This window comes from Scheffersomyces amazonensis (assembly GCF_036850825.1).
Source record: "Scheffersomyces amazonensis strain UFMG-HMD-26.3 chromosome Unknown RJT21scaffold_3, whole genome shotgun sequence".
NCBI lineage: Eukaryota > Fungi > Ascomycota > Pichiomycetes > Serinales > Debaryomycetaceae > Scheffersomyces > Scheffersomyces amazonensis.
The window spans coordinates 1,937,662-1,962,629 of NW_027042743.1; the positions used below are offsets into that span (position 1 = coordinate 1,937,662).

At 31.3% G+C, this 24,968-nt stretch overlaps 10 protein-coding genes across 10 annotated transcripts; 7 read left to right on the plus strand and 3 right to left on the minus strand. All coding sequences in view use genetic code 12, as the record gives it.

The window, feature by feature from the left end:
- Nucleotides 1–428: 428 nt before the first annotated feature.
- Nucleotides 429–3,123, plus strand: PHM5 (endopolyphosphatase). Its single transcript, XM_064883251.1, has 2 exons — nucleotides 429–931; nucleotides 977–3,123. The coding sequence occupies exons 1-2, from the start codon at nucleotides 724–726 to the stop codon at nucleotides 3,001–3,003; spliced, it is 2,235 nt and encodes a 744-aa protein (XP_064738965.1). The 5' UTR covers nucleotides 429–723; the 3' UTR covers nucleotides 3,004–3,123.
- A 175-nt stretch (nucleotides 3,124–3,298) lies between these two features.
- Nucleotides 3,299–4,338, plus strand: RPP0 (60S ribosomal protein uL10). Its single transcript, XM_064881851.1, has one exon. The coding sequence runs from the start codon at nucleotides 3,382–3,384 to the stop codon at nucleotides 4,321–4,323; it is 942 nt and encodes a 313-aa protein (XP_064738966.1). The 5' UTR covers nucleotides 3,299–3,381; the 3' UTR covers nucleotides 4,324–4,338.
- Nucleotides 4,339–4,445: 107 nt separating this feature from the next.
- Nucleotides 4,446–5,855, plus strand: RJT21DRAFT_37456 (uncharacterized protein). Its single transcript, XM_064884352.1, has one exon. The coding sequence runs from the start codon at nucleotides 4,568–4,570 to the stop codon at nucleotides 5,804–5,806; it is 1,239 nt and encodes a 412-aa protein (XP_064738967.1). The 5' UTR covers nucleotides 4,446–4,567; the 3' UTR covers nucleotides 5,807–5,855.
- RJT21DRAFT_37457 (mitochondrial 37S ribosomal protein bS16m) lies at nucleotides 5,856–6,410 on the minus strand. Its single transcript, XM_064884353.1, has one exon. The coding sequence runs from the start codon at nucleotides 6,316–6,318 to the stop codon at nucleotides 5,905–5,907; it is 414 nt and encodes a 137-aa protein (XP_064738968.1). The 5' UTR covers nucleotides 6,319–6,410; the 3' UTR covers nucleotides 5,856–5,904.
- Nucleotides 6,410–10,149, minus strand: RJT21DRAFT_37460 (mRNA-binding protein). The gene has a single exon (XM_064884354.1). It carries the CDS (start codon nucleotides 10,126–10,128, stop codon nucleotides 6,502–6,504), a length of 3,627 nt encoding a protein of 1,208 aa, XP_064738969.1. The 5' UTR covers nucleotides 10,129–10,149; the 3' UTR covers nucleotides 6,410–6,501.
- A 17-nt stretch (nucleotides 10,150–10,166) lies between these two features.
- Nucleotides 10,167–12,146, minus strand: RJT21DRAFT_120779 (uncharacterized protein). The gene has a single exon (XM_064881852.1). It carries the CDS (start codon nucleotides 12,125–12,127, stop codon nucleotides 10,310–10,312), a length of 1,818 nt encoding a protein of 605 aa, XP_064738970.1. The 5' UTR covers nucleotides 12,128–12,146; the 3' UTR covers nucleotides 10,167–10,309.
- Nucleotides 12,147–16,630: 4,484 nt separating this feature from the next.
- Nucleotides 16,631–18,772, plus strand: HOF1 (formin-binding protein; the record flags this gene model as incomplete). Its single annotated transcript, XM_064885418.1, has 1 exon — nucleotides 16,631–18,772. One exon carries the CDS (start codon nucleotides 16,631–16,633, stop codon nucleotides 18,770–18,772), a length of 2,142 nt encoding a protein of 713 aa, XP_064738971.1.
- Nucleotides 18,773–18,848: 76 nt separating this feature from the next.
- Nucleotides 18,849–20,169, plus strand: RJT21DRAFT_37485 (D-arabinose 1-dehydrogenase (NAD(P)(+))). Its single transcript, XM_064884355.1, has one exon. The coding sequence runs from the start codon at nucleotides 18,967–18,969 to the stop codon at nucleotides 20,035–20,037; it is 1,071 nt and encodes a 356-aa protein (XP_064738972.1). The 5' UTR covers nucleotides 18,849–18,966; the 3' UTR covers nucleotides 20,038–20,169.
- RJT21DRAFT_37486 (chromatin-binding transcription coactivator) lies at nucleotides 20,170–21,211 on the plus strand. The gene has a single exon (XM_064884356.1). It carries the CDS (start codon nucleotides 20,302–20,304, stop codon nucleotides 20,761–20,763), a length of 462 nt encoding a protein of 153 aa, XP_064738973.1. The 5' UTR covers nucleotides 20,170–20,301; the 3' UTR covers nucleotides 20,764–21,211.
- A 216-nt stretch (nucleotides 21,212–21,427) lies between these two features.
- On the plus strand, nucleotides 21,428–24,947 carry MNR2 (putative Mg(2+) transporter). The gene has a single exon (XM_064881853.1). The coding sequence runs from the start codon at nucleotides 21,499–21,501 to the stop codon at nucleotides 24,889–24,891; it is 3,393 nt and encodes a 1,130-aa protein (XP_064738974.1). The 5' UTR covers nucleotides 21,428–21,498; the 3' UTR covers nucleotides 24,892–24,947.
- The last annotated feature ends 21 nt before the right edge of the window (nucleotides 24,948–24,968 follow it).

Sequence of the window (24,968 nt, forward strand, 5' to 3'; positions counted from 1 at the left end):
CAGGATTAACACTTCACACATAGAGGCCGACATCGGCCACTAGTATACAAGTACTAAAGATGAGGAAGTAATGCAAGTACATTTAATTTGAGACATATTTAACTTCTGTCAGGATGCAAAAAAGTAAAACCACCACTTGTCTCGAAGAACCAAAGGTAACACTTGTATATTCTCATTTAAGACAAAAGCATATGATCATTTATTACTAAATATCTCGTTTTAGGTGAGGAGTAAATTAAAAAAGAAATATCAAATTTGTCGTAATCATAACTTATTTGCTTAATAATTCATTTTGGGCTCCATTGAAATTTCTACAAGATTGTTTTAGTAGGTCTATTATTATATTCCCCACTTATTTCGCAATTGCAGCTAAATTTCTGGAGATAAAAATTTCTTTTTAATTTACGAATAAAGAAGGTCGTGTACATCTTCCAAAAAATTAAAGAACAAACATCTTTAAATTTTGGTACTGCTCAAAGAGATGATGACCACACCAAAGGCAGACGTAAAGGAAGAATCCTAATACATTCATTTTGGTATCTTATTATTCAGTAATATAGTTGCTTTATTGCTAGTTATATTGGCTTTATATTATTATCTTTATTCGATTATAGATCTCCTATAAATTGTTTTTGGTTGACCAAGGTCTTACCAGCCATATCATTTATTAGTTAGATTAGTGGGGTGAAGCTCAGTTAATAGTCCGTTGGATAAATTATAAAGATGACTGAGCACATTGAAAAACTTTCTCTGTCAATATTAAATGATAATACGGTCAATACAACCAAAAGCAGATCCCTTTCGAAATTTAAATCTTTTCTTGCCTTTACTATTATAATCCTTACATTAATAGTATTATCATTCAGATATGTTCTAACATCTCCTTCAATTATTTTGAATCATGTATTTTTAAATCCAAACTCATCATTAAGTATAAATCAAATATTTTCTCCTGTACTCAATGATGTCATCTCAGTTGAATCTGTTCAATTATCTGAATCTCAAATTGAAGGTATTAAGAAATTAGGGTTAACTCCAAAGTCTCCAATTAAATTAATCACAAATGAGAAAGGTGAACAAATAATACATGGTAGATTTGTTCATATCACTGATTTCCACCCTGATCCTTATTATAAAGAAGGTTCTGCTCTTGATGAACAATGTCATAGTGGGAAAGGTAAAGCTGGAAAATATGGTGATGCTATTCTTGGTTGTGATAGTCCATTAATTTTAATGGAAGATACTATTAAATGGGTTGAAGATAATTTAAAGGATAAAGTTGATTTCATTGTATGGACTGGTGATAATGTTAGACATGATAATGATAGAAGATACCCTAGAACTGAATTAAACATTTTTGAAATGAATGAAGAAGTTAGTGATTTAATGTATGAAACTTTTAAACATGATAGTGATCCAAATTTGTTAGTTGATTTAATTCCTTCTCTTGGAAACAATGATGTCTACCCTCATAATTTATTTAGTCCAGGCCCAACTTTACAAACTAGAGAATTATTTAAGATTTGGAAGAATTTCATTCCTCAATCTCAATTACATATCTTCAATAGAGGAGCTTATTTCTTCCAAGAAGTTATTCCAAACCAATTGGCTATTTTATCAATTAATACACTTTATTTATTCCAATCTAATCCTTTGGTGGATAATTGTGATAAGAAGAAAGAACCAGGTTATAAATTATTTGAATGGTTAGGATATGTATTGAAAGAAATGAGAGCTAGAAATATGAAAGTTTGGTTGACCGGTCATGTACCTCCCAATGAAAAGAATTATGATATCTCTTGTTTGAGAAAATATATTGTATGGTCTTACGAATACAGAGATGTTATTATTGGTGGATTGTATGGTCATATGAATTTAGATCATTTCATTCCTTTGGATTCAGTTGCTGCTTATAAGTCTATTAAGAAGTCCTTGAGCAAGAAAAAGAAGAAGGCTAAATCAAAAGCAACAAGTAAGAACAAGAAGAAGGGTGCAAAGTCTAAAAACATTGATAGCGAGTTTTTTGATATCGATTTTGAATATGATTCTGAAGATTATGAATACGACACTGATTTTGAAGACCATTTCCTTCTTAGTGATAATGATTCTGATTCTGATTCTGATTGGGATTCTGACGACGATGATGATTATACAAAACCATTAGAGGAAACAAACATCTATCGTGTATTGGATGAGAATTTTGATGAAGATTTCTTTAGAATTCAAGGTGGTACACCTCTCAAAAAGGTGAAATATATGGAAACATTGAGAGAAGAGTTGTATGCTGGTGTTAAAGGTAAGAAAAAGAGTGGAGAATCAGCTGAACGTTATTCTCTTGCTTTTGTAAGTGCTAGTGTTGTTCCAACTTTCAATCCAGGTATAAGAGTATGGGAATATAATATTACAGGATTACAAGAAAGTTTGAAATCTAAGATTAAGTTTGAGCCATGGGATAAATTCTTTACTGGGTTAGATAACTTAATGGCGTCATTTGATAAATATGATAGTGAGCACATTGATGATGATGATGACAACTTTACTATCAACGCATCTGATGATGTTTACTCAATCTTAAAAAAGAAGAAGGATAAGACTTTCCCACCAAAGAAGCCAGATTCTCTTGGTTTGGGTCCTGGTTATGTTCCTCAAACTTTCACACCAGAAAGATATGTTCAATATTTTGCTGATTTAAACGCTATTAACAAGGGAAAGATTCCTTTTGGTTACGAGATAGAATATAGTACTGATGATAAATTATACAATATGGATGCTTTAACAACATCAGAATGGTTGAAATTTGCCAGAAAATTAGGTAAACCAATTAAAGATGAAAAGAAGAAGGACGAAGACAAGGACTCAAAGAAAAAGAAGAAGAAGAAGAAGAAGAGTAAGAGCAAAGCATTTGCTGATCAATTGAAAGAAGAAGAATTACAAATGATTTGGATGAACTATTTGAAGAATACTTTTGTTAGTTCTGATTATGAAAATAAAGGGTTTGGTTAAGCCAACCAGTTAAGCGATCTTTTCATTAATAAAAACATAGAAATTTTAATACATATTAACATATACACATATATATATATATACATTCTTTTAATATATTCATAAAGGTAAACTTGTGAAAGTATAATTGCAAGATCTTTGTAAATTTCACGTGCGCACTGATAGGGCTTCAGCCCTAGCACATATATTTTTTATAATTGAGTAAAGTTCGGTATTCGCACGCTAGCAAAAAAATTTCGGCCTAGTCTCACAGAGACACTGGTAGTCTCATGGTATTTTTCACCATTTCAATCAAGTCTTTTCAAAGGTCATTTTTGATTGAATCATCTAACTTTGGGACCATTAAATATTCCTATCGTCAAATAAATATAAGTCGAAATGGGTGGTACTCGTGAAAAGAAAGTCGAATATTTCGCTAAATTAAGAGAATTATTAGAAGAATACAAGTCTATCTTCGTTGTTGGTGTTGACAATGTTTCTTCTCAACAAATGCACGAAATCAGAAAAACCTTAAGAGGTGATGGTGTTGTTTTAATGGGTAAGAACACCATGGTCAGAAGAGCCATCAGAGGTTTCTTATCTGACTTACCAGAATTTGAAAAATTATTACCTTTCGTTAAAGGTAATGTTGGTTTCATTTTCACCAACTCTGATTTAAAGCAAATTAGAGAAGTTATTACTTCTAATGTTGTTGCTGCTCCAGCTAGAGCTGGTGCCGTTGCTCCAGAAGATGTCTGGGTCCCAGCCGGTAACACTGGTATGGAACCAGGTAAGACTTCTTTCTTCCAAGCTTTAGGTGTTCCAACCAAGATTGCCAGAGGTACTATTGAAATTGTTTCTGATGTTAAGGTCGTTGAAAAGGACGGTAAAGTCGGTCCATCTGAAGCTACCTTATTGAACATGTTAAACATTTCTCCATTCACCTACGGTATGACTGTCGTTCAAGTTTACGACAACGGTCAAGTCTTCCCATCTAACATCTTAGATATCTCTGATGATGAATTAGTCGGTCACTTTGTTTCCGCTATTAACGTCATTGCTTCTATCTCCTTAGCTGTTGGTTACCCAACCTTACCATCTGTTGGTCACTCCGTTGTTAACCACTATAAGAACGTTTTAGCTTTATCTATTGCTACTGACTACACCTTTGAAGGTTCAGAAGCTATCAAGGACAGATTAGCTAACCCAGATGCTTACGCTGCTGCTGCTCCAGCTGCCTCTGCTGGTGGTGCTGCTGCTTCCGAAGAAGCTGCCGAAGAAGCTGCTGAAGAAGAAGCCGAAGAATCTGACGATGACATGGGTTTCGGTTTATTCGATTAAACTGATTAAGGAATCTTTTATCATATAATTTAATATAGGTTTCATAACTACTTATGTATAATAAAAATTCTTTCTAATAACAGTATATTCAATGTAGAATCATAGCGTCCATTTTTGTCGCAACTTTTTAGTCAATATTTTTTTTTTTGCAGTAATTCAATTATGGTAAATACTTATAAATATCACTCTTAATGCCATCATCATTATATAATACGTCGGACAATTACATTGATATTCTTGATCAATGGAAATTTCAGATTATGATACCAACTTTTCAATATATGATAAACCTGATCCCACCCGAGCTGTTCGGCGTCTAAATTTTAGTAATAATCAGAAGTTAATATATAATCTAGCTAAAATAGACTGGATTTTGGATGATGGTCCATACAAATGCCCTTCAGATTGTTCTGCTAATGAACTTAGTCAAGTTTATTTGGAAATAACTGATCTTATTATTGATCTGGCTGAGTTGATAGAAGGGGACCAAGATTTCCAGTTATCACTTGTAAACTTTTTGAATAATGGCCGATTGGATAAGATCATAACAATCCTAGTCACAGAATCACTTTTTGAAAACTTCCTAAAAAACTACGAAGGTAATGATTGTCAACATGTATTAGTGGCTGCTAAGAAGCTTATCACATTCATTTATGAGATTTCTGCACCTTATCAATTAAATTTATTTATTAAGTGTAGTAGGACGCTTAATTTACTAGAAAATTTATACAGTTGTCTAAATATCCATTCTCCTAAAGATGATTGGGACATTGTAAAGCTCTTTAATGATTATTACGATTATCCGAGAAACAAGATAGATGATGATTGGGTAAATACATTGTTGAAAACAATCTTCGAAAATTGTAATCCACGTTTGGAAATATTCCAATTTCTAAACGATAAATATCAATTGTATACTAATAGTCTAGATCAATTTGTGATCCACATATGTTCACTCATTAAGAATTTTCAGAGACTAAATTTAATTTGCGAAGATTTGCAAAGTAATTTGATAGAATATAAAATCGTTTTGCAATCGTCAATACTTGAAATATTGGAAAGTCAACAAATTTCGGAAGTAGCCTATGATTCTCATTTCAATGACTTGATAATTACCTTTAATGAAATATTTGACGAAGATATTAGGTTTTCACAAATAGAACCAAGTAGGACTATTATCAAATATGATTCTATTGGTGAATATGCCCAAAGTAATTTCAGGTATCACGTAAAGAGAAGTAAAATGAAACCTGAATGTATTGATATTTATTACAAAACAGATTCAACACCAAATTATGATATAGAATCAGATGATAAGGTTAAAGATTTACCTGATTTTGAACAAAGCTTTAAGTACAAGAAAGTCGGATTCCGAAGTAAATTTAGAGAATTATTGGGTCTTCCTTACAAAGGTACTAGCAATGCAGACAAGAAAAATCATTGGGCTAATCCATTTAGAAGGCAGAAAGTTGCCGAATCTTAATGCTATATGTACATTATTGATGCTTATATACAAGTTATGGAGTTTTTAACTAAAACGAATGGTAAATAATTTTGAATAAACTTATGTATAGAAATAATTCACCTTTCTCTGACAAATTCTCTTGCTTCTTCGATCTTTTTCTTTGCTTCAGCAACAACAGGCTTCTTAATATGTTGAGTTAATTTAGTTGGACTTGGCCAGTCTTCTGGAAGTAAACCTGCTCTCTTGAACAAAAATGATACTCGGTCAGAAACATCGGCTCCAACACCTAGCCAGTACTTTGAACGATTAAAGTCCAATTCTATATGCTTGAATGGTTTGACATTTGCTGCCTTTTCTTCAGGAGTTAAAGGCACAGGAATTGGATTGTAGGTTCCTAAAACTTCTATAGGTAATGAATCACGAGCGGATTTTTTATTGGCCACTACTATATTATAAAGAGGTTGGTGTTTCCTTCCAAAACGGGCCAACCTTATTTTGATGGGACTCTTTATTCTAGGAACAAATGACATTATGAATTTCCTTACTGTATTGTAATTTTTGTATATACCTCTCAATGGTTAGACTTTTCAGAAGTAACTAAATTTTTTTTTGAAGATCTGGTTGAAAAATTACATTGCGCACGACTTTAGTTAATACTGAAATTTATTTATTTTATTGCTAATATACATATATAACGGATGCAAAAAATTAGTTTAAAGCTTCTTTCTAGCCTTAAACTTCTGTTTTGGTTTATTGACTCTAGAATTAGTCAAATTCTTACCCTTATTAGGGTTTTTAGTTCTATTTGAAGTTTCTGGTGTATCTTGTTCATCATCAGACCAATCATCTTCTGCATTTCTATTACCTCTCTTATATTTCAATTTATTTCTTTGACCTCTAATAGGTGCTTGTTTAACAGCTTCTAAATAAGCATCAAGGCCAGAACCCTTATTAGCCAATGGATCTTCATCATTATCATTATCATTGAAAACAAGTTTACCATTCTTAGTCTTAAATTGAGATTCTTTAACATCTTTCTTAGAAAATTTACTAGGTTTAGAAGAAGAAATATGAGCTAAAGTTTGACGATCTAACAAGTTTAATGGATCTTCACCCTTTTCTAAAATAAATTGAGCAGGTGCCTTCTTGTTAGATTTACGTTGATCTACTTCTTCATTATCATTATCATCATCTGAATCAGAATCATATAATGCTTCTTCATATGCAGAAACAAATTTCTTTTCACCAGATGTAGATTTACCATCTTCTTCAGTTTCTTCTTGTTGTTTTCTTTTAGCTCTATTTCTTGACTTTTTAATATTAGCCACCAATTTTCTATCTTGTTCAGGTATAGCATTTTCAACTTCTTCAATACCAAACTTTCTTATTAATCTTTCTAAAATATGTTTAACCTTTGATTTAAAATGTCCTTTATGTTCATGAGACCATTTCATTAATTTTTCCAATAATTCCTTTAAATTATTTTTAATTAATTCTTCTGGTAATGACAAAACTTCAACTTTAACGAAACCAATAGCTGATTTAGCAATTTCTCTTGAATTATGAGTTAAGAATAATTCAACAGTTGAACAAATTTCTAATAATACTTCAGTTGGTAATTTATCTTTAAATTCAAACATAAGACATGAAATAGCAGTAATAGTAGCAGAAATCATATGCGGAGCTTGAGCAGCCAAACCGGCACTTACCATAGTTAAATATTCTGTAATATTAGCTTCAGTATTTGGTGAATCTTCTGGGAATCCTGGAACTTTAGAATTTTCTACAACACCTCCTTTTAACATAGCATTACCCATTTTGATTAAGATAGTATATGATAATTCACGAGTTCTTTCATTGACATCCTTGGTAGAAATAATAATTTCTTGTAAAGTTGCTGGAATGAAGTAAAGATCAGTTTCAGGTAACAAATCTAAGATTTCCAGAATAGCATTTAATCTTGAAGCACGAGCAGAACTATGAGTCCCTTCAGTAGTTTCGATAAAGACTCTTTCAATTTCATTAATAAATCCTCTTATGGCTACTTTACCTTTTTCAGTTTCACATAATTTAGAAATAATTCTATAAGCTCTCTTTTGAGTTAATGCATCTTGTCCAGAAGTAACAGTTCCAGAAAATATAGTAAATAATGCATTATAAGATGTTTCAGGAACATACTTAGCCATAGCAACAATTAAATCCATCATAGTAACACTCAACTTTGGAGAATTATCATGTTTTGATTTCTCTTGACTAGCTTCTTGATCCAATGAAGTTTTAAACAAACCACAAACTTTATTAAATGTAATTTCTAAATCTTCATTAGACATAACTTGTAAATAACTATCGATTGTTTCTAAAACAAAACCTCTAGATTCTGGTAAGGTTGAAGAATAAACATTAAATAAAACAGATAATATGTTAGAAGCTTTTGTTGAAAGATATTCTAAATTCTTTACTGCTTGACTTATTGGGAATTCTTGAATAGTTAATAAATCATCTTCTAAAGCTCCTTCACGATAGGCAAGATTAGATTCTACCAATAATCTCAAAGCATGACAAATAGGAACTCTTAATTCAACTCTTGAATACATTAAATCAGATAAATGAGCAGCAAATGAATCATCAAATGCAACAATTAAATCCTTTGGTAAATCACAGAAATGAGGTAATAAACTCCAAATTTGGTCGACAATAGTTTGGAAGATTTTAACATTGACTGATTCTTTGTTACTACTAGCACTGATTTTACTTTCAAAAAATTCTATAATTGGTAAGATAGATTTCTTATAATAGTTTAAATCAGTAAATCTGACATTGTCTCTTAATAAAGGTAAAAGCCATGCTCTACCTTGCAGATTACCATTACTTAAATTTAATGGTAAAACTCCTAATACAACATCTGGTCCCATAGTACTTATTGAAGCAGCAATAACATTATCAGCTTCTGTATTATATGGGAATTGATCAGTTTCATTTGTTCTCCATTCACCCACAACACCAACTATTCCTAAGAAATCAGGATTACAACGAGTTCTTAATTTCAAAATAGTAGCACTAATGAATTCAAGAATATCTTTTGTAGCATATTGAAATTTAATTGAAAGTAATTCCTTTTCAATATATTCTGCTAAATAAGTGATTGTATCATCCATTAATTCATATATTTCTTCAGTAACTTCTTCCACAGTACCTGGATTTAATAAATAATTATCAGGAATAACTTCAGTAATTATTGCAATTAAACATTGTGATGCAGAACTATAAATATCTTGAGATTCACTAGATAAGAATTCTGATATTATAGGAAAGTATTGAGGAATACGACGAATTGCGTCTTGTGGAGATGATTTACCAAAACATTCCAAAGCCTTAGCAACTACTGCTAACCATGATGCTGCTAAATGGGTATCGTTCTTGGAAGGTTTTAAATCAAAAATGATATTTAAAACATTTGAAAATTTTTCTAAATTAATTACATCTGCCATTGATTTAAATAAACCTTCAAATGCTGAGAAAGCAGCAGAAACTAAATATTGATCTGAAGTCTTGGAAATTTCCAACAATATATCACATAATGGTTCAATTTTATTAACGGGCCATGAATTTGAAGAAGTAATAGAACCAATTAATTGTAAACAATGAATGATTTGAGAATTTAATTCTTTATTACTTGTTTTATTTTTTCTAGATTCTTCAATTAAAGAAGTTAACTTGGTTAATGAAATATCTCCTGCTAATGAAGAAACAGAATGAGCTGGGGATGGAGAAGGTGGTGGATTTGATAAAATTTTATTAACTGAATCTTGAGCTCTTCTTCTAACTTTAGGACGAGGATCAAAGGATAATTCTAATAAACCTACAAAGGCTCTCTTTGGAGAAATATTACCATTTGAATTCCATTGTTGATTATCTTGAGCTAATAATAATGATTCTAAAGCTCCAATAGTAGATCTAATTAATGGAGCTTCTGATTCAGGATTTGTAAGCGCAGGAGCTAATTTAGTTAAAATTTCACTAAATTTAGCTTTTAAAAGTGGTTTAGGAGTAAATGGAAGAACAAGATCTAAAAAGTATGCCGTGGTAGTTGCTAATCCTGAATCCACAATAACATCATCTTTAACAGATTGATTTAATAACGATAAAAATGATACGAAATAAGCAACAGGAGTCTTTTCATTTTTTTGTTCTTCTATGTTCTCTTCAACGGCTGATAAAATTAAGGCTAAATGCTTTTGATTATCCAACTTGGAATTAATTTGAGTTCTAATTCTGGCCAATTTATCGTCTAAGACAAAAGTGTCTTCAGACAATCCATCAGAACTCGTTTCCAATGACATATTACTTAATCTTAATGGTTATATTATATTTAATTTCTACTATACATAGTAATGAGATCGATATAATAATTTTTTTTCAGAAGCAGAGATGGGCTCGAGGAACGTGACCTCACACCCCGTGACACACGATAGATAGATAGATAAATAAATAAATTTTGCAACCTAACCTATATAAAATAATTTATGCATCTAATTGTAAACCATCCAATAATGCATCAATTCTATCAATATCTCGTTCATAACTTATTCTGGAATTCTTATAAAGTCTTAATTCTTCTCGTTTATAATCAACCGTATCAATCAGTTGTTCACCCTTCATAAATGCTCTAACAGGGTCAAGTTCTTCAAAATCTTCTCCTATAGCATATTTCTTTGATAAATAATATCTTATATCATCAATAAGTTCAATTGTATCAGTTTCATGTCTTTCTTCAATTCGATCAGCTGATTCTTTAATTAATGCCGAAAATGCCTTTCTTTGTTTAGCATCTTCATAAATATGCTCTAAATTATAGGCAAGCATCTTAGAAGTATGATGTTCTAATTTAGCACATCTTGTCTTCCAGGAAACTCGCACTAAATCATAAACATTGTATCCGACATCTTTTTCTATACCAAAGAATTCTTCTTGATTAAATTTATCAAAATTTGAAGATATATTTACTGCACACATTGTCTTTAACCTATCCAAGAATAATTCATCTGCCACAAATAATAATTCCACTGTTAATCGAAGTGGGATATATAGTATATTATCATGATATAAGAAAGATAAAATCATTTCAGCTACTTCTGAACTGGCTGATGCAGTAGAAATTCTAATTATTGAAATATCATCTGGTACTAAAGATTCACGCTTTATTACATCACCAAATTCATCCTGTTTATTTGGAGATACTAATGGTAATTCTCGATTGGCTTCTAAGAATATTTCAGATTTAAACATAGTATCAAAGTATTCTGATCTCGCTATTATTGCTTTATTTACAGGATAATAAGTAATCGATTCAGTATCATAATCAATTGAAGCAAGAATAATATCTGGAATAGCTGAAGTTTCTAATAATTTTTTCTTTTGAACATCTGAAATATATTTTGTACAATCTAATTCTTCAAGTGTTTCTTCGTCAGGTATTTCAATTTCAACAACTAATTTCCCCCCTAGTATATGTTTTTGTAAGAAATCGTCTAACCCAGACCTAGCCCTTTCAACTAATCTAAAAGAAATATCATACATTATTTTTGTTCTTTCCTTAGTGTTGCATGCATCTTTTAATTGTTCAATACTACTAATTAAATCAGTTAATTGAAATTGTTTAGCAATTCTTATTACTTCATCATGATTTTCTCTTGAACCAATTGAAATCCCATCAGCTCTAACATATATATAATCAGCAATTACTTTAAAAGATTTAAAATTATCTTCAGGAAAATCAATTATAGATTTATATTTCCAATCATTAATAATTTTCTCTTGAAAATGAGGTGATCTAGCTGATAACATGAAACGATTTAATTTTAGATATTTATCTCCAAATCGGAATATAATATCTTTAGTAATTACTTCATTTGATGTTATTAAAAGTGAAGATACATGACTTGCAAATGGTTGATCTAAATCTACTGCTTTTGAAATATCAAAACTTATTAATAAATCTCTAATTTCATCTGTTAAAGCTCCATAAATACAACGAGCACCTTCAAAAGTATCTCTATCACATATTGCTCCACGAGAAAGTAATAATTCTACAACATCCATATGACCACATAATGACAGTAAAATTAAAGGTGAATAATTAAAATCATCCATTTGATTAATATCTAAATTCGGTATCGAAAGTAAAATTTCCACAACATCCCTATCCCCAATTCGACATGCATGACAAAGATCTGAAAATGCCTTTTTCAATGATGATTCAGATGACTCATCTACTGATACTCCAGGCTCATTCAATCGTCTTTCAATTGTTCCTCCTATTTCTTCAATCTGAGTTGTCATGTCTCCCCATAGATTAATAATAATTATTCATGTACCGAAAGTAGCCTGAAAACGTTATCAATCAAAACTCGTACTGAGTGCAGGAAGAGATGCAAAAAAGAAGAACAAAAGCAAAACTACAACATCTTACTAACTCTAATCTATTACTCTAACTTATATATTAATACAATTATACGGAAATGAAACACTATATATATATATATATATATATTAAAAGGGTTACAATTATTTTTCATAAGTTTTAATGAAGTATTTGTACATACTTTGTTTGAACTTATTCATTCTCTTATTCTTTTTCTCTTTAACTACAACAGGTACATTATCCACAGTTTCAGGAATCTTGTAGTCTGTGTCGGTATTACCATCTTCATTTTTTAAAGGTTGAACAATATTATTGTCAACAAATGTTTCATCTGATTGAGATTCATGACGTTGCTTTTGACCAATTTGCTGAATCTCTGACTGTTCCTGTCCAAAATTTTCAAGAGAATATGCGTTACTGTCGGTGCCCAAATCCTCATGAACTGGTTCTTCTTCTTGTTGATCACGTCTAGTACTAAACTCAGAAACTTGTTTCTCAACAGATTGCTCCACAATCTGTCTCTTAGGCTCTTCAACTGATCCTTGAGCTAGTTTAGCTGAAGGATCCAATGAATTCTGAACCGGTGCTTCTGAGCCTTGAACATTCACTGGTTCTTCAACTGGTTCTTCAACTGGTTCTTCAACTGGTTCTTCAACTGGTTCTTCAACTCGTTCTTCAACTGGTACTTTGACAGGTCCTTCAACAGGTTCAGAGGTAGAAATTGGATTTTCATCAGGAATAGTTTCTTCTATAGGTACAGTGTCGGAGCCAATATTGCTTACATTCAATGGAGATGATGCAGCATCATTGTAGATTTCGGGTATGTGATCTGTTTCTTCGTCCTCTTCACCAGAGAACTCTTCGTCTTGGACATCTATATTCTTCAACTGTGGGACTGGAATAGGCTCACTCTTAGTCGTATTAGTACTACCCGATACTTCTACAGGCAAACTACTAGTTGCATCTTCATGTAAACCTTTCTCAGCGACATTGACAATTCCAGCTGCAGCAGTGACAGCAGAAGTCACAGCTATCGAGGAACCCAAACCATTAGATGTCAAGTTTCTGAAAGCATGCGGAGCTCTAGCTTCTTCGTCTTCTTCTACTTGCTTGGTAGCAATATCCTTTGCATACGCATGAGTTTTTCCCTCCAATGTATCATGATCAACTTCCTTCTCGGAAACACCATTTTGAATTACTGTATTTTCTTGATTAAGAGGAATTTCATGTTCCCTTACAGCTTCAACTGGCTGTTGATGAATGGGGTCCACTGACGTTGGCTTCTCTAACACAGGTTGCAGGTGGACGACAGGCAGTTGCGCAGGTATTACGGGAGCTGGATCTTGATACTTCTGTTCTGAAATAGGATGATCCTGATTTGTCTGTGAAGCATATACTGGTGATTGTTCAATTACGGATGCATTTGAACTAATACTCTTAGCAGCATCTTTATCACCCTTACTCTTCTTACTTCTGCTGAAAAAGCCAAATCTCTTCTTCTTAGGTGTAACCTGTTGCTCTGGAACTTGACTTGATTCAATTATACCAGGCTCTTCAACAGTAGTTTGTGCTACTTCTGGTACTGGAGCTGATTCTTCCTTTTTATGCTTAGAAGATTTTTTGATGCCATCATTTCTTAAAGAATGAGTTGCAAAGGATTTATTATGTTGTTCGTACCGGTAATTTTTATCAATTCCTTCATCTTCATGTTTGGAACGAAGTGGAGTCTTAATGACAGGTGCAGATTTGTTCTTGCTGGAAGAATCTACCTCTGGTTGAGGCCCGGGAACTGCATTTTCACCATAAACTCTCTTATATGCGGCTTGCATAGCAGCTGCGTAAAAATCAGAGCTGTATTTAGGATCCTCCGATGGTATTGCTTTCTTATTCCTCACTGGAGGCGAATTTTGAGAATGATATTGATTTTGATGATCAGAATAAATAGGTATAGTTTCAACTTTATCTACAAACTTAATTGAGCTTGGAGGTGAAGAAGTAGTATTAGAACGTAACTCTTCACTACCTTGGAGTGATATTCTAGGCGAAAATAAACGTTGATTTGTTGGAGAATATCTTGGATCAATTGGAACTGGGCCTGATGGAGCCTTGAATTTTGGAGGTTGAGATAAGCTTCTAGGATTCTCCTCTTGATTTGAAAATGGTGGCTGTAATTGATGTAATTGATCATAGGGAATTATTGAAGGGATTTCTTCAGTTTCATCTTCAAATTTAGGGCGTGTACTATTCTTTAGAATCGATCTAAGTGGTTTAGTAGGAGATGCATCATTGGATCTCTGAGGTGGCCTTTCAATTACTGGAGTAATTAATTCATTATTACCTGATGGAGATTCAGGAGGCACTACAGATTTTGCTTCAAGTAAAGGTGAACCTAAACTACTTGGTTCATTATTATGAATATTTAATTTTAACTTTAACTCATCATCAGGCGTGATATGATCGTTATCCAATTGATAATTATACTCGAAGTTTTGCAAATCTTCTTCAATTTTCAGGAGGGCCGGATTATTTGCTCCAGAAAGAATTGAATTATGTCTTAAATTATTTGATGATAAGGAATTAGTTCTTGAATTACTTCTGGAGATATTTTTACTGGTGGTTTCAATAATATTAGAACCATCTGGTAATGTCTTTATAGTCTGTGTTGTAATAGATTGAGTTCTACCTTGTGCATCAACTACTCTTGTTGTTTTAGTAGTAATAATGATATCTTCTTCACTTCCTTCTAAATTTTCATCACCCAATTCATCAATGACATAGTTTGATGGTTTTGATAATGATACAGGTCTTCTGGCATTTCTGGCTGCAGCTGCAGCTAATGAATTAGTAGTAGGCAAAGAATTAATACTTGAATTAGTTAAACTATTATATCTTCTAGCATTATTTATATTTGCTGGTTGACCTGGAGTATATGAACCTTTAGGATGATATGAATATGTTCTTAGTGAATTTGTTCTTTGAGCTGAATAGTTTGAAGTTAATGAATTTGTTCTCTTTATTGATGATTGTCTGACAGGTTGAGGTATATTACCTTCTTGATTTTGTTGATGAAGTCTGAGAGCTGCTACGGCAGCTTGACCTGCACCATTAGCAAATGATTGACTTCGAGTAGCACTGGAATTAGGCAAGCCAGCTACAGTGTTCTGCTGTTGATAATGATTGATCTCATGATTATACTTCGCAAAGCCTTGGTAGGAATCATTTTTCCGCTAAAATTGGTTACACTAGTTAGTAATTTTATACTTACCCCATGTGACACTTGGTACTCTCAACATAATACATACCCTACGAGAAAATAGATTCACCATTGTTAGTTGGTTTTAACACTTTATCGTGATAGATGGATTGATTTCGTAATAAATGAAAAGGTTAAAAGCCTTAAAGTATTAATTAATAAAAAATATCACCTTAATTAACTACTAACCTACTAATATACAACTTTCTACAACTTAGGTCTGGATATATATATGTACCATTGGAATTGAAGTCATTGCAATTTCAGTGTAATGACTAAATTTCAGGGGATATGTCTGAGGGCCTGCACACAAGCACATCATTCTGCAGCCATTGTTTAATATATGGAAATATTAGTACTTCGAGGGAAAAGCCTTTTCAAAATTAGTTTGTTAACTAAACTGCTGCAGCTTATTATAAGCTGGATGCATGTGACATATGGGTGGTTAAGAGTGTACTGAGATTAGTAGATGTTAGAATTTGTTTTCGGTTTTCAGACAGAACACAACGTTTTCTCTGTCTGTTTCAATTCGGCTGCGACTTAGAAGACTATCAGAATTATTGCTACCGGTACATAAGAATGAAATTTTACATGTCTATTTGTCTATATGTCTATATGTCTATATTTCTCTAAATATATATGTCTATACTCTATTCCGTTATAACCTTAATTGTTATTGTAATATATAAACTGTAAGTAATGTAGTTCGGTGTCTTTTTTGCATTTGCATCTACTGACATCTCACCTAAATCGTTCTACCAAAGTGGTCCATTTCACAAAGACAAAAATCAATTTGTATCAGCTTTTCCTAATTGGGACATTTTATACACAAACTATACACACTATTAACTAAAAACATTTTCTTTTCACCTATCCGTCAAATTAATTAACCAACTCTGTTTATACACTAGTACTATTAATTTTACAGGATTTAATACTTTTGAAATTTCTTAAAGGGTCTAAGCATTGACTCACTTATGCTTACATTGTAAAAAGCTCAACTTATAACTATAAATATAAATTTAATATTAATATTAAATATTAAAATAAATATCAATATCATAAATAAATAAATATAATTCATAGCATTAATCATAATTAAAAACATACTAATTAAATATCATTATATAAAGTCATAATGGGAAGAGATACTCATTCTCCATATTTAATGGATAATATTAATATAGTTAATAATTTTTGGGGAACTCCAAGTCAAACAGGTTATAAAACTATTATATCTCGAATGAAAGATTCATTACAAACTATTCAAGAAATTCTTAATTATTATGAAGATAGAATAAATATTGAAAAGGAATATACCAAGAGACTTGATAAATTAAATCAAAAATATGTTCTTGGATCTCGAGAAACAGGGAGTTTAAAAATTGCTATAGATAAATTATCTATGGAGAATCAAACTATGGTTCAACATAATTATAAATTTATAAAATCGGTTGATGTTATTAATCAAGAGAATTTGAAAAATTTTTATAAGATATATGAAAGGAAAGTTCAAAAGATTGAGCATCATATGAATAAATTAATTTCAAAATTGGAATCTGCTTATAAGAGTCTTCAAAATAGTAAACGAATATATCAAGAAAATTGTTCTTCAATAAAATCAATGAAATTAACAGTTCAAACTACTTGGGGAAAGGAATTAGAAAAGAATGAAACTAATTTACGTAAACTTCAATCTTCAGCTAGAAAAGTTGAGGAAGATTATACTATGAATTTACAAGCTTATAATGAATTAGTTGATATTTATAATTGTGATTGGTCAATGGCTCTTCAAGATTTTTATAAATTAGAAATTGAAAGAATTCAATTATGTAAAGTTAATTGTTTTAATTTTTGTAATAATATTGCTACCCTTTGTGTTGATAACGATCAAGCTGTTGATGTAGCAAGATCAACTCTTGCTAAAATCCAACCTCAAAAGGATTTACAAGATTTCAGTAAAATGTATGGAACTGGGAATAAGATATTGAAAAGTTATACATTTATTGATTATAGAAATGGATTTGATGATTCTGCTGTAAGAGAAGAAACTTTTGATATTGCTAATTTTGAAGATCCAGAAATTGAATCTATATTATCAAGAACTTATTCAACATATTCACAAGCATCACAAGCAGTTAATAATCGAGCTCCTCAACCAAAACCTCAACAACTGTCTCCTCATCCTCAATTACCTTCTTCAATAAATATAGCATATTCTTCAAATTCTCTTAATTATAAGGACAAACCAATTCCTCAATTACCACCTGCAACACCTTCACCAACAAAAGTTAATATAAGTTCATTACCTCTTCAACAAGCACCAGCTACCAAGAATAAACTTCATCAAGCTAGTTCAATCTATAGTTCAAGTCCTGAAGATGACAAAAATGATGTATTTTCTATTAATAAAGAGAAAGGATCTGTAAATAGTAATGGTTATACCAATTCCAATTATTCTAATCCAACAAATTATTCTGTTGGTAATGGTCATGCTCATACTTCTTCAACATATTCTAATGAAGGAAGAACTTGGTCATCTCCTAGAAGAAAACTGAAACAATTAAACGATTTCCAAGAACAAATTAATCAAATGTCAAGAGAAAGACTGACTGCAAGTAGTAATAATCGAAAAGATGAAAATGAAGTAGTTAAGCCAACAAAAGTACCTATCATGAAAGATTTTTCAATTGATTTTATTGCAAAAGCATTAGAAGATTTATCATCAGGTGGAAATGGTGATGTAAATCAATATAGAAGATCAGTCAGATTAGCAAGAGAACATGAAGATAAATATAAACAATATCAAAGTGAAACTGAACCTACTACCCCTTACAAAACAAGAGCTCAATCAGATTATGTTGATGATAGAACAGAGATAGCTACAAGATATGATTCAATTAATTTTAATTCACCAAGTAACTATAGGAAAGAAAGACCAAAATCAATGATTGATGAAGTTTCTAATAATAAACCTCATCAACATTTCCATCGACGTTCATTGCTGAAATTACCAACTACATCTTATAATGATTTAAATTCAATTATAAGTCCTCAAAAACCAAATATAATTAAACAAATTACTCCAATTACAAAGAGTCCCTATATTATAAAAGCTAGAGCCAAATATTCATATAAACCACAACAAGATGGTGAATTATTTTTTAAGAAGAATTGGCATATGTATATCCTTCATAAACAAGCAGATAATTGGTTTGTGTGTGAATTAGCCGACAATTGTCAGGACCACATTGGTAAAGTGGGTTTAGTACCTGGTAATTATTTAGAAGAAAATAATTCTATTTTTTAACAGTATATTTATTATGTAACTATATAATTTTTTATTTTGTATTATAAAAAAACTGTGGTATGACTAAGCATTTTCTCCTGTATCGCAATTTTGCATCACCGATAAATTATATGGCTCTATTTCAATCAAGTGAAAAATTGCTTTGTTAACTATTTCTATCAACAGTAATATAGTCAATATAGTCAATATACAACATGACAGTTGATCCTACTCCTATAGGAGCTCTTGAGGTTAAAAGACCTCACTCTATTAACAATTTACCACCTTTAATTATTGGTGGTGCAGTGTTTAATACTCAATATTCCGATGACCCTCGTAGTTTACCAGCTAAAGAAATATTAAGGAATGCCTTTGAAAAGGGTTTAAATGCTATTGATACATCTCCTTATTATGGTCCATCAGAAATAATTATTGGTGAAGCACTTAAAGAACTTGATATCGATAGACAATCTTATTATATATGTACAAAAGCTGGAAGAGTTAAATTAGATGATTTTGATTATTCACGTGAAAATGTTAGAAATTCCGTTAAAAGATCATTACAAAGATTAGGTACAACTTATTTAGATCTTGTTTATATGCATGATATCGAATTTGTTCAAGAAGATCAAATTTTTGAAGCATTAAAGGAATTAAAACAGTTAAAACATGAAGGATTAATTTTAAACTTTGGAATCTCTGGTTATCCAGTTAAATTCTTATATAAAATTGCCCTTGGAGCAACTAAAAGTCCAGAGATTGGACCACTTGATGCAGTTTTATCTTATTCAAATGGTTGTATACAAAATGATACTCTATTTATTTATTATGACAAATTTTTTACTGATTGTCATATCAAGAAATTATCAAATGGTTCAATTTTAAGTATGTCATTATTAAGATCTCAAAAGACCCACGCATTTCATCCAGCTCCTCAAGCTTTGAAAGATAAAGTCCATGAAATTGCTAATATATTAAAGGAGGATTATAATGATTTAGAATTAGCAGATTTATCTACTAGATTTGCTCTTAGAGAATGGTTATTTAAGACTGGATCTGAAGACGTTGACTCTTATGGAGTATCTAAATGGAATTCTAAAACGTCTATTGTTTTAGGTGTATCTAGTTTGGAAGAATTAGATGTTGCTATCAAGAGTTATTGGCAGGTCAAGAATAATGAAAACAATATAAATATTAAGGACCAACCAATTATTGAAAGAGTTCAGAGTTTATTGGGTGCAAAGCATTTCAATGAGACATGGCCAAGTGGAATCGATGGTCGTTAATTCAAATTTATTTTAATTTAATTTATTTTAGTTTATTAAGTGCTAATTTATAGAACGAGACGCTTGCTTATTTATTACAATTTGTTTATTCACTTCTTCATAAAATATATATTCTTATGTTATTTAATGGGTATTAAGTTATTAAGTATGTATGTCGCGTCCTGATCAAAAATTGAGTTGCACCAAAAAATTTCAAAAGTAATTGTTCACTACAGATGCATCTTAATAGTTAATTAATAACCATTCAATTGATTCATAGATACCATGGCATATAATAACAAGAGGACATTTTCTAACAGAGGAGGTAGTGGATCCTCTAATGCAGGTGGATCTTCATCTGAAGAAGTAACCATTGAATTAGATAAGAAAAAGCAAGTCACAATTCGAAAATTTAATAATATTAACCTTGTTGATATACGAGAATTTTACATAGACAAAGACTCTGGTGAAAAGAGACCAGGTAAGAAGGGGATATCATTAACTGAAGATACTTGGTATAAATTATTGGAAGCTACCAATAAAATACAAAACGCGTTAGATACTTTAAATGGTAGATCTAGTACTGTAGCAAGTATAACGGCTGCTGCTGCTAAGAAAGCTAAACTTGATGAAAAACCCAAGAAGAAGGAACCAGCTCCTGAAATTAAAAAGCCAGCAGTTGCTGCAGCTGCAGCTCCACCACAAGTCGAGGAAGAGGAAGAAAGTGATGAAGATGCATACGAGTAATTCAGATACACCATTGATAACTAGTTCGAACCACATAAATATATAATAGAATATATATCTGCTTAGTTAGTGAATGAAAGGATTTGTAAGCGGATGTGTTAGTGCATTTGTCTTTTCATTATTTATATAAACAAAATGTAGTAGAAGAATTGAATTACCCCGGATTCTTCAGGGATTGCTTCATTTTAGAGTAGTACTGATCCCATCACTTAAACCAAGTAAGGTTCAGTGTCCTTAACCCTTAATAAGTACAAGTTCACCATATAGTGTATACCCCTCTAACTATTGCTACCCAGCTATGGCACAAAATCGTTGTATAACCCAGACAAATACATGTATAGCATAAGTTACATCACAAAATCGCATAAACTTTTGATTTAGTCATAAGCCCTGTCCCGATGTACTGGTAATAAATAAATAAATTAACCCAGTAACATATTCATTAACTCTGCTACATATATACTACATATATACATTTTCTATTAAAATACTTTGCTTTTTCTATTTTCTATTTCCTATTATAGTAAACAAACTTCTGCAGCACCACTAGTCTTACGGCATTGAGCCTAATTAAGGCACAAAAGTAAAGTAATACTTGCCTATCTTTTTTCTTAGTGCGATATAGATTGCTAAATATGGTGGACATCATGATGTTCGAATACATATCAGGTTAATTAAATTAGCATTATATTTTCTTAGAGTATTGTATAATTATTATATATATGTATACATATTATGTCAGGAAAACCTAAGGGGAAAAGAAAGGCATTCCCTTCTGCCAATTATATTGAATTGACTCCATCCGAGGAAGGTTCTACATCATCTCAGATCAATTTGAACGATCATAATCAACCTAGTTCACCACTTCATCATAGTTTATTAAGACATCATCATTCAACTGAGTTGGCTGCTACAACAGGAGTTACAACCAAATCATCTAATGTAGAAACTAATTCTAATACTGATAATAGATCAGTTGCTAGTAGTATTCCTGGAGCTGGTGGAGCTTATATTGATCATAGAAAATATAATGATTTAGCTCATTTACATTCATCACCTGCAAGAGCTAGAAGAAGAAGTAGTCAACAAAATATTTTGGGTCATGGAGGTTCAAGTCCTACACATTTAAATAACGTCCTTGATAATTCTACAATTGGTAATGGTGCTGGACTGAAATTAAGAAGAGCAACAGATATCAGTGCTGAATCTGATGATCATGAAAATAATATCCCTCAAACTCGAAGACAAACAACTTTACCTTTGACAAATAAGAATCTTCAGAATTTATTATATCATAGTAATACTCAACCACAATTAAATAATATCACTAATTCAGCTCCTGCCGTTCCTACCATTGGTAATAGTGCCAATGGGAAATTTGGTTCTATTACTTTAGATATGGATGAATATGCTAAAGAACAAAGAAGATTAACCCATGCACAATCCTGGTCTTCTGAACATCATGAAGGAAATACATTTGAACGAGAAGATAGTGATCAATATTCATTAAATTCAATGGAATTTGGAGGTTCTAATCCATCATCTGATCATTCAAGTGATTCAACTTCCTTAGATGATGTTTGTTTCCCAGATTATTATGAACATATTGCTGCCATGAATAAAAGTGAAACAGAATATCAATGGCCAGATTTGAAAGTATTAGAAGAATTTATTAAAGAAGAAATTGATAATGAAGCTCGAGCTTTAGAAAGGCCAACATCTCCAATGTCAGGAATGTCTTCTTCACTTTCTCCTCAATTTGAATCACAACGTCCTTTAGTTAATTTCCATCATCCTATAGCCAGAAAACCAATTGCTGAATCAGTTCTGCCATTAGAAAGAGGGTCACCTAAACAAAAAGTTGTTGAATCAACCCCTTTATTACAAAATTTCCATGTTGATGAAATAGCATCTTTAAATCTGGTTGAAGATTCTTTAAGAGTACGTCCAACTCCAATCCAACCTTGGGATAAATCAAAACAAGAAATTCTTCCAACTATTTTGAATCGTCCAAAGGGAACAAGTGATAAAAATGGTATACCAACCAAATATAATCTGAAGAATGGAAAGATTGATGGAAAATTATGTAGATATACTTATTTTAGAGAAGATTTAGATAAGACAATTCATTCACCTTCAATAAGTGGTTTATTAGTCGCTGAAGCAAACAATCTTGAAGAAAGGATTGAAAATCAAAATAAATTATTTGAAATGAATGAAGAACCACTTTTAAGGAATTTAGATGATCTTGAGAATGATTTTGAAGAAGAACAATTAGAAGAGGATGAAGAAGATTTATCACTTTATGAAAAGTTACAAGAATTATTTCAACCTTCTTATTATGCTCAACCTATATCAAGATTTCCATCATCAGCAAGTGTTAGAAATCTTGCGTCACCTTCGATAATTAATAATAATACTAATAATAATGCTACTAATAACAATACCACTACTAATACTACCACTAATACTATAAATAATACAAATAATATAAATGGTAATATTACTACTAATAGTTCAACTGTTCAATTACAAGTTCCTACCAATTCGAATGCTCCTGAAACTTCAATAAATGGTACAAATATCGCCAATAATTTATCATTAAGAGCCATTCCTTCTTCAAAAGGTACTGAAACTCCTGTACCAGGAACCACAGTAGGATCAGTTTCAGAACATACATATGTTCAACCATTTTGGCTTGATGTATTAGATCCTACAGAAGAAGAGATGAAAGTATTATCAAAAACTTTTGGAATTCATCCTTTAACCACAGAAGATATCTTTTTAGGTGAAACTCGTGAAAAAGTAGAATTATTTAAAACTTATTATTTTATTTGTTTTACTTCATTTGATATTGTATATGAGAGACGTAAAGCAAGAGCTAAAGAACATGAAAAGAAATTGAATAAACTTCAAGAAATGTATGATAATGCTAGTGATACTAATAGTATATTTGGATCTCAAGAACGTAAAGCCGGAATTTGGTCATATTTTAAGAATTTAGTAGGTATGAGATCAAATAAGTCAAGATCAAGAGCTCCTTCAATTATGCCAGCTCCAACCAAAGATTCAACAGTTAAATCTAGAACTAAAAAGATTAGAGAAGGTGAATTACTGCCATTAAATATGTATATGATTGTATTTAAAGATGCAGTTATAACATTCCATTTTTCAGCTACTCCTCATCCAATTAATGTTAGAAGAAGAGCTCGATTATTAAAAGAATATCTTACTGTTACAGCCGATTGGATTTCATATGCATTAATAGATGATATAACTGATTCATTTGCTCCAATGATTGAAAGTATTGAAGAAGAAGTGAATTCAATTGAAGATGCTATATTAAAAATGCATTCAGGGGAAGATTCAGATGATGATTCAGATGATGATTCAGATGATGAAGAAAAACCAATTGCAGCTCAACCATTTCATCAAAATATGAGAAGAACCAAAAGAGCTGCTGAAGTTCAAGATACCAATGCTAATGTTTTCCATTGGAGAAAAAGATCTAAATCTACAGTAGATCATAATGTTGGTACTGGAGGATTTTTTAAACGGAAACCAGCATCAGTAAGTTCTAAAACTTCATCAAAATCATCTACAACTACTTCATCAAGAATATTAGGATGGAAACGTAAAGGAGATATGTTACGTAGAATTGGTGAATGTCGTAAAAGAGTTATGTCAGTTTTAAGACTTTTAGGTTCAAAAGCTGATGTTATTAAAGGATTTAGTAAAAGATTTTCTGAATCAATGACTGAACATCATAAAGATTCTAAAGCAGAAATTGGAATGTATTTAGGTGATATTCAAGATCATATTGTTACAATGATTCAATCATTAAATCATTATGAAAAATTACTTGCTAGATTTCATTCTAATTATTTAGCTCAAATTAATATTGATATGACTAAAGTTAATAATGATACTAATGATGTATTAGGTAAAATTACTATTTTAGGTACAATTGTATTACCAATTAATGTGGTAACTGGATTATGGGGGATGAATTGTGTAGTACCAGGACAAGAATATGATGGACTTGAATGGTTTTGGGGGATCGTATGTGCCATACTTTTATTCAGTTTTATAGCTTATAATTATGCTCGTAAAGTAACTGGTTTATAATTATAATTATAATATATAATAATATATAATAATATATAGTAATATGTAAATACGTCATAGATTTTTTTTGCAATTGT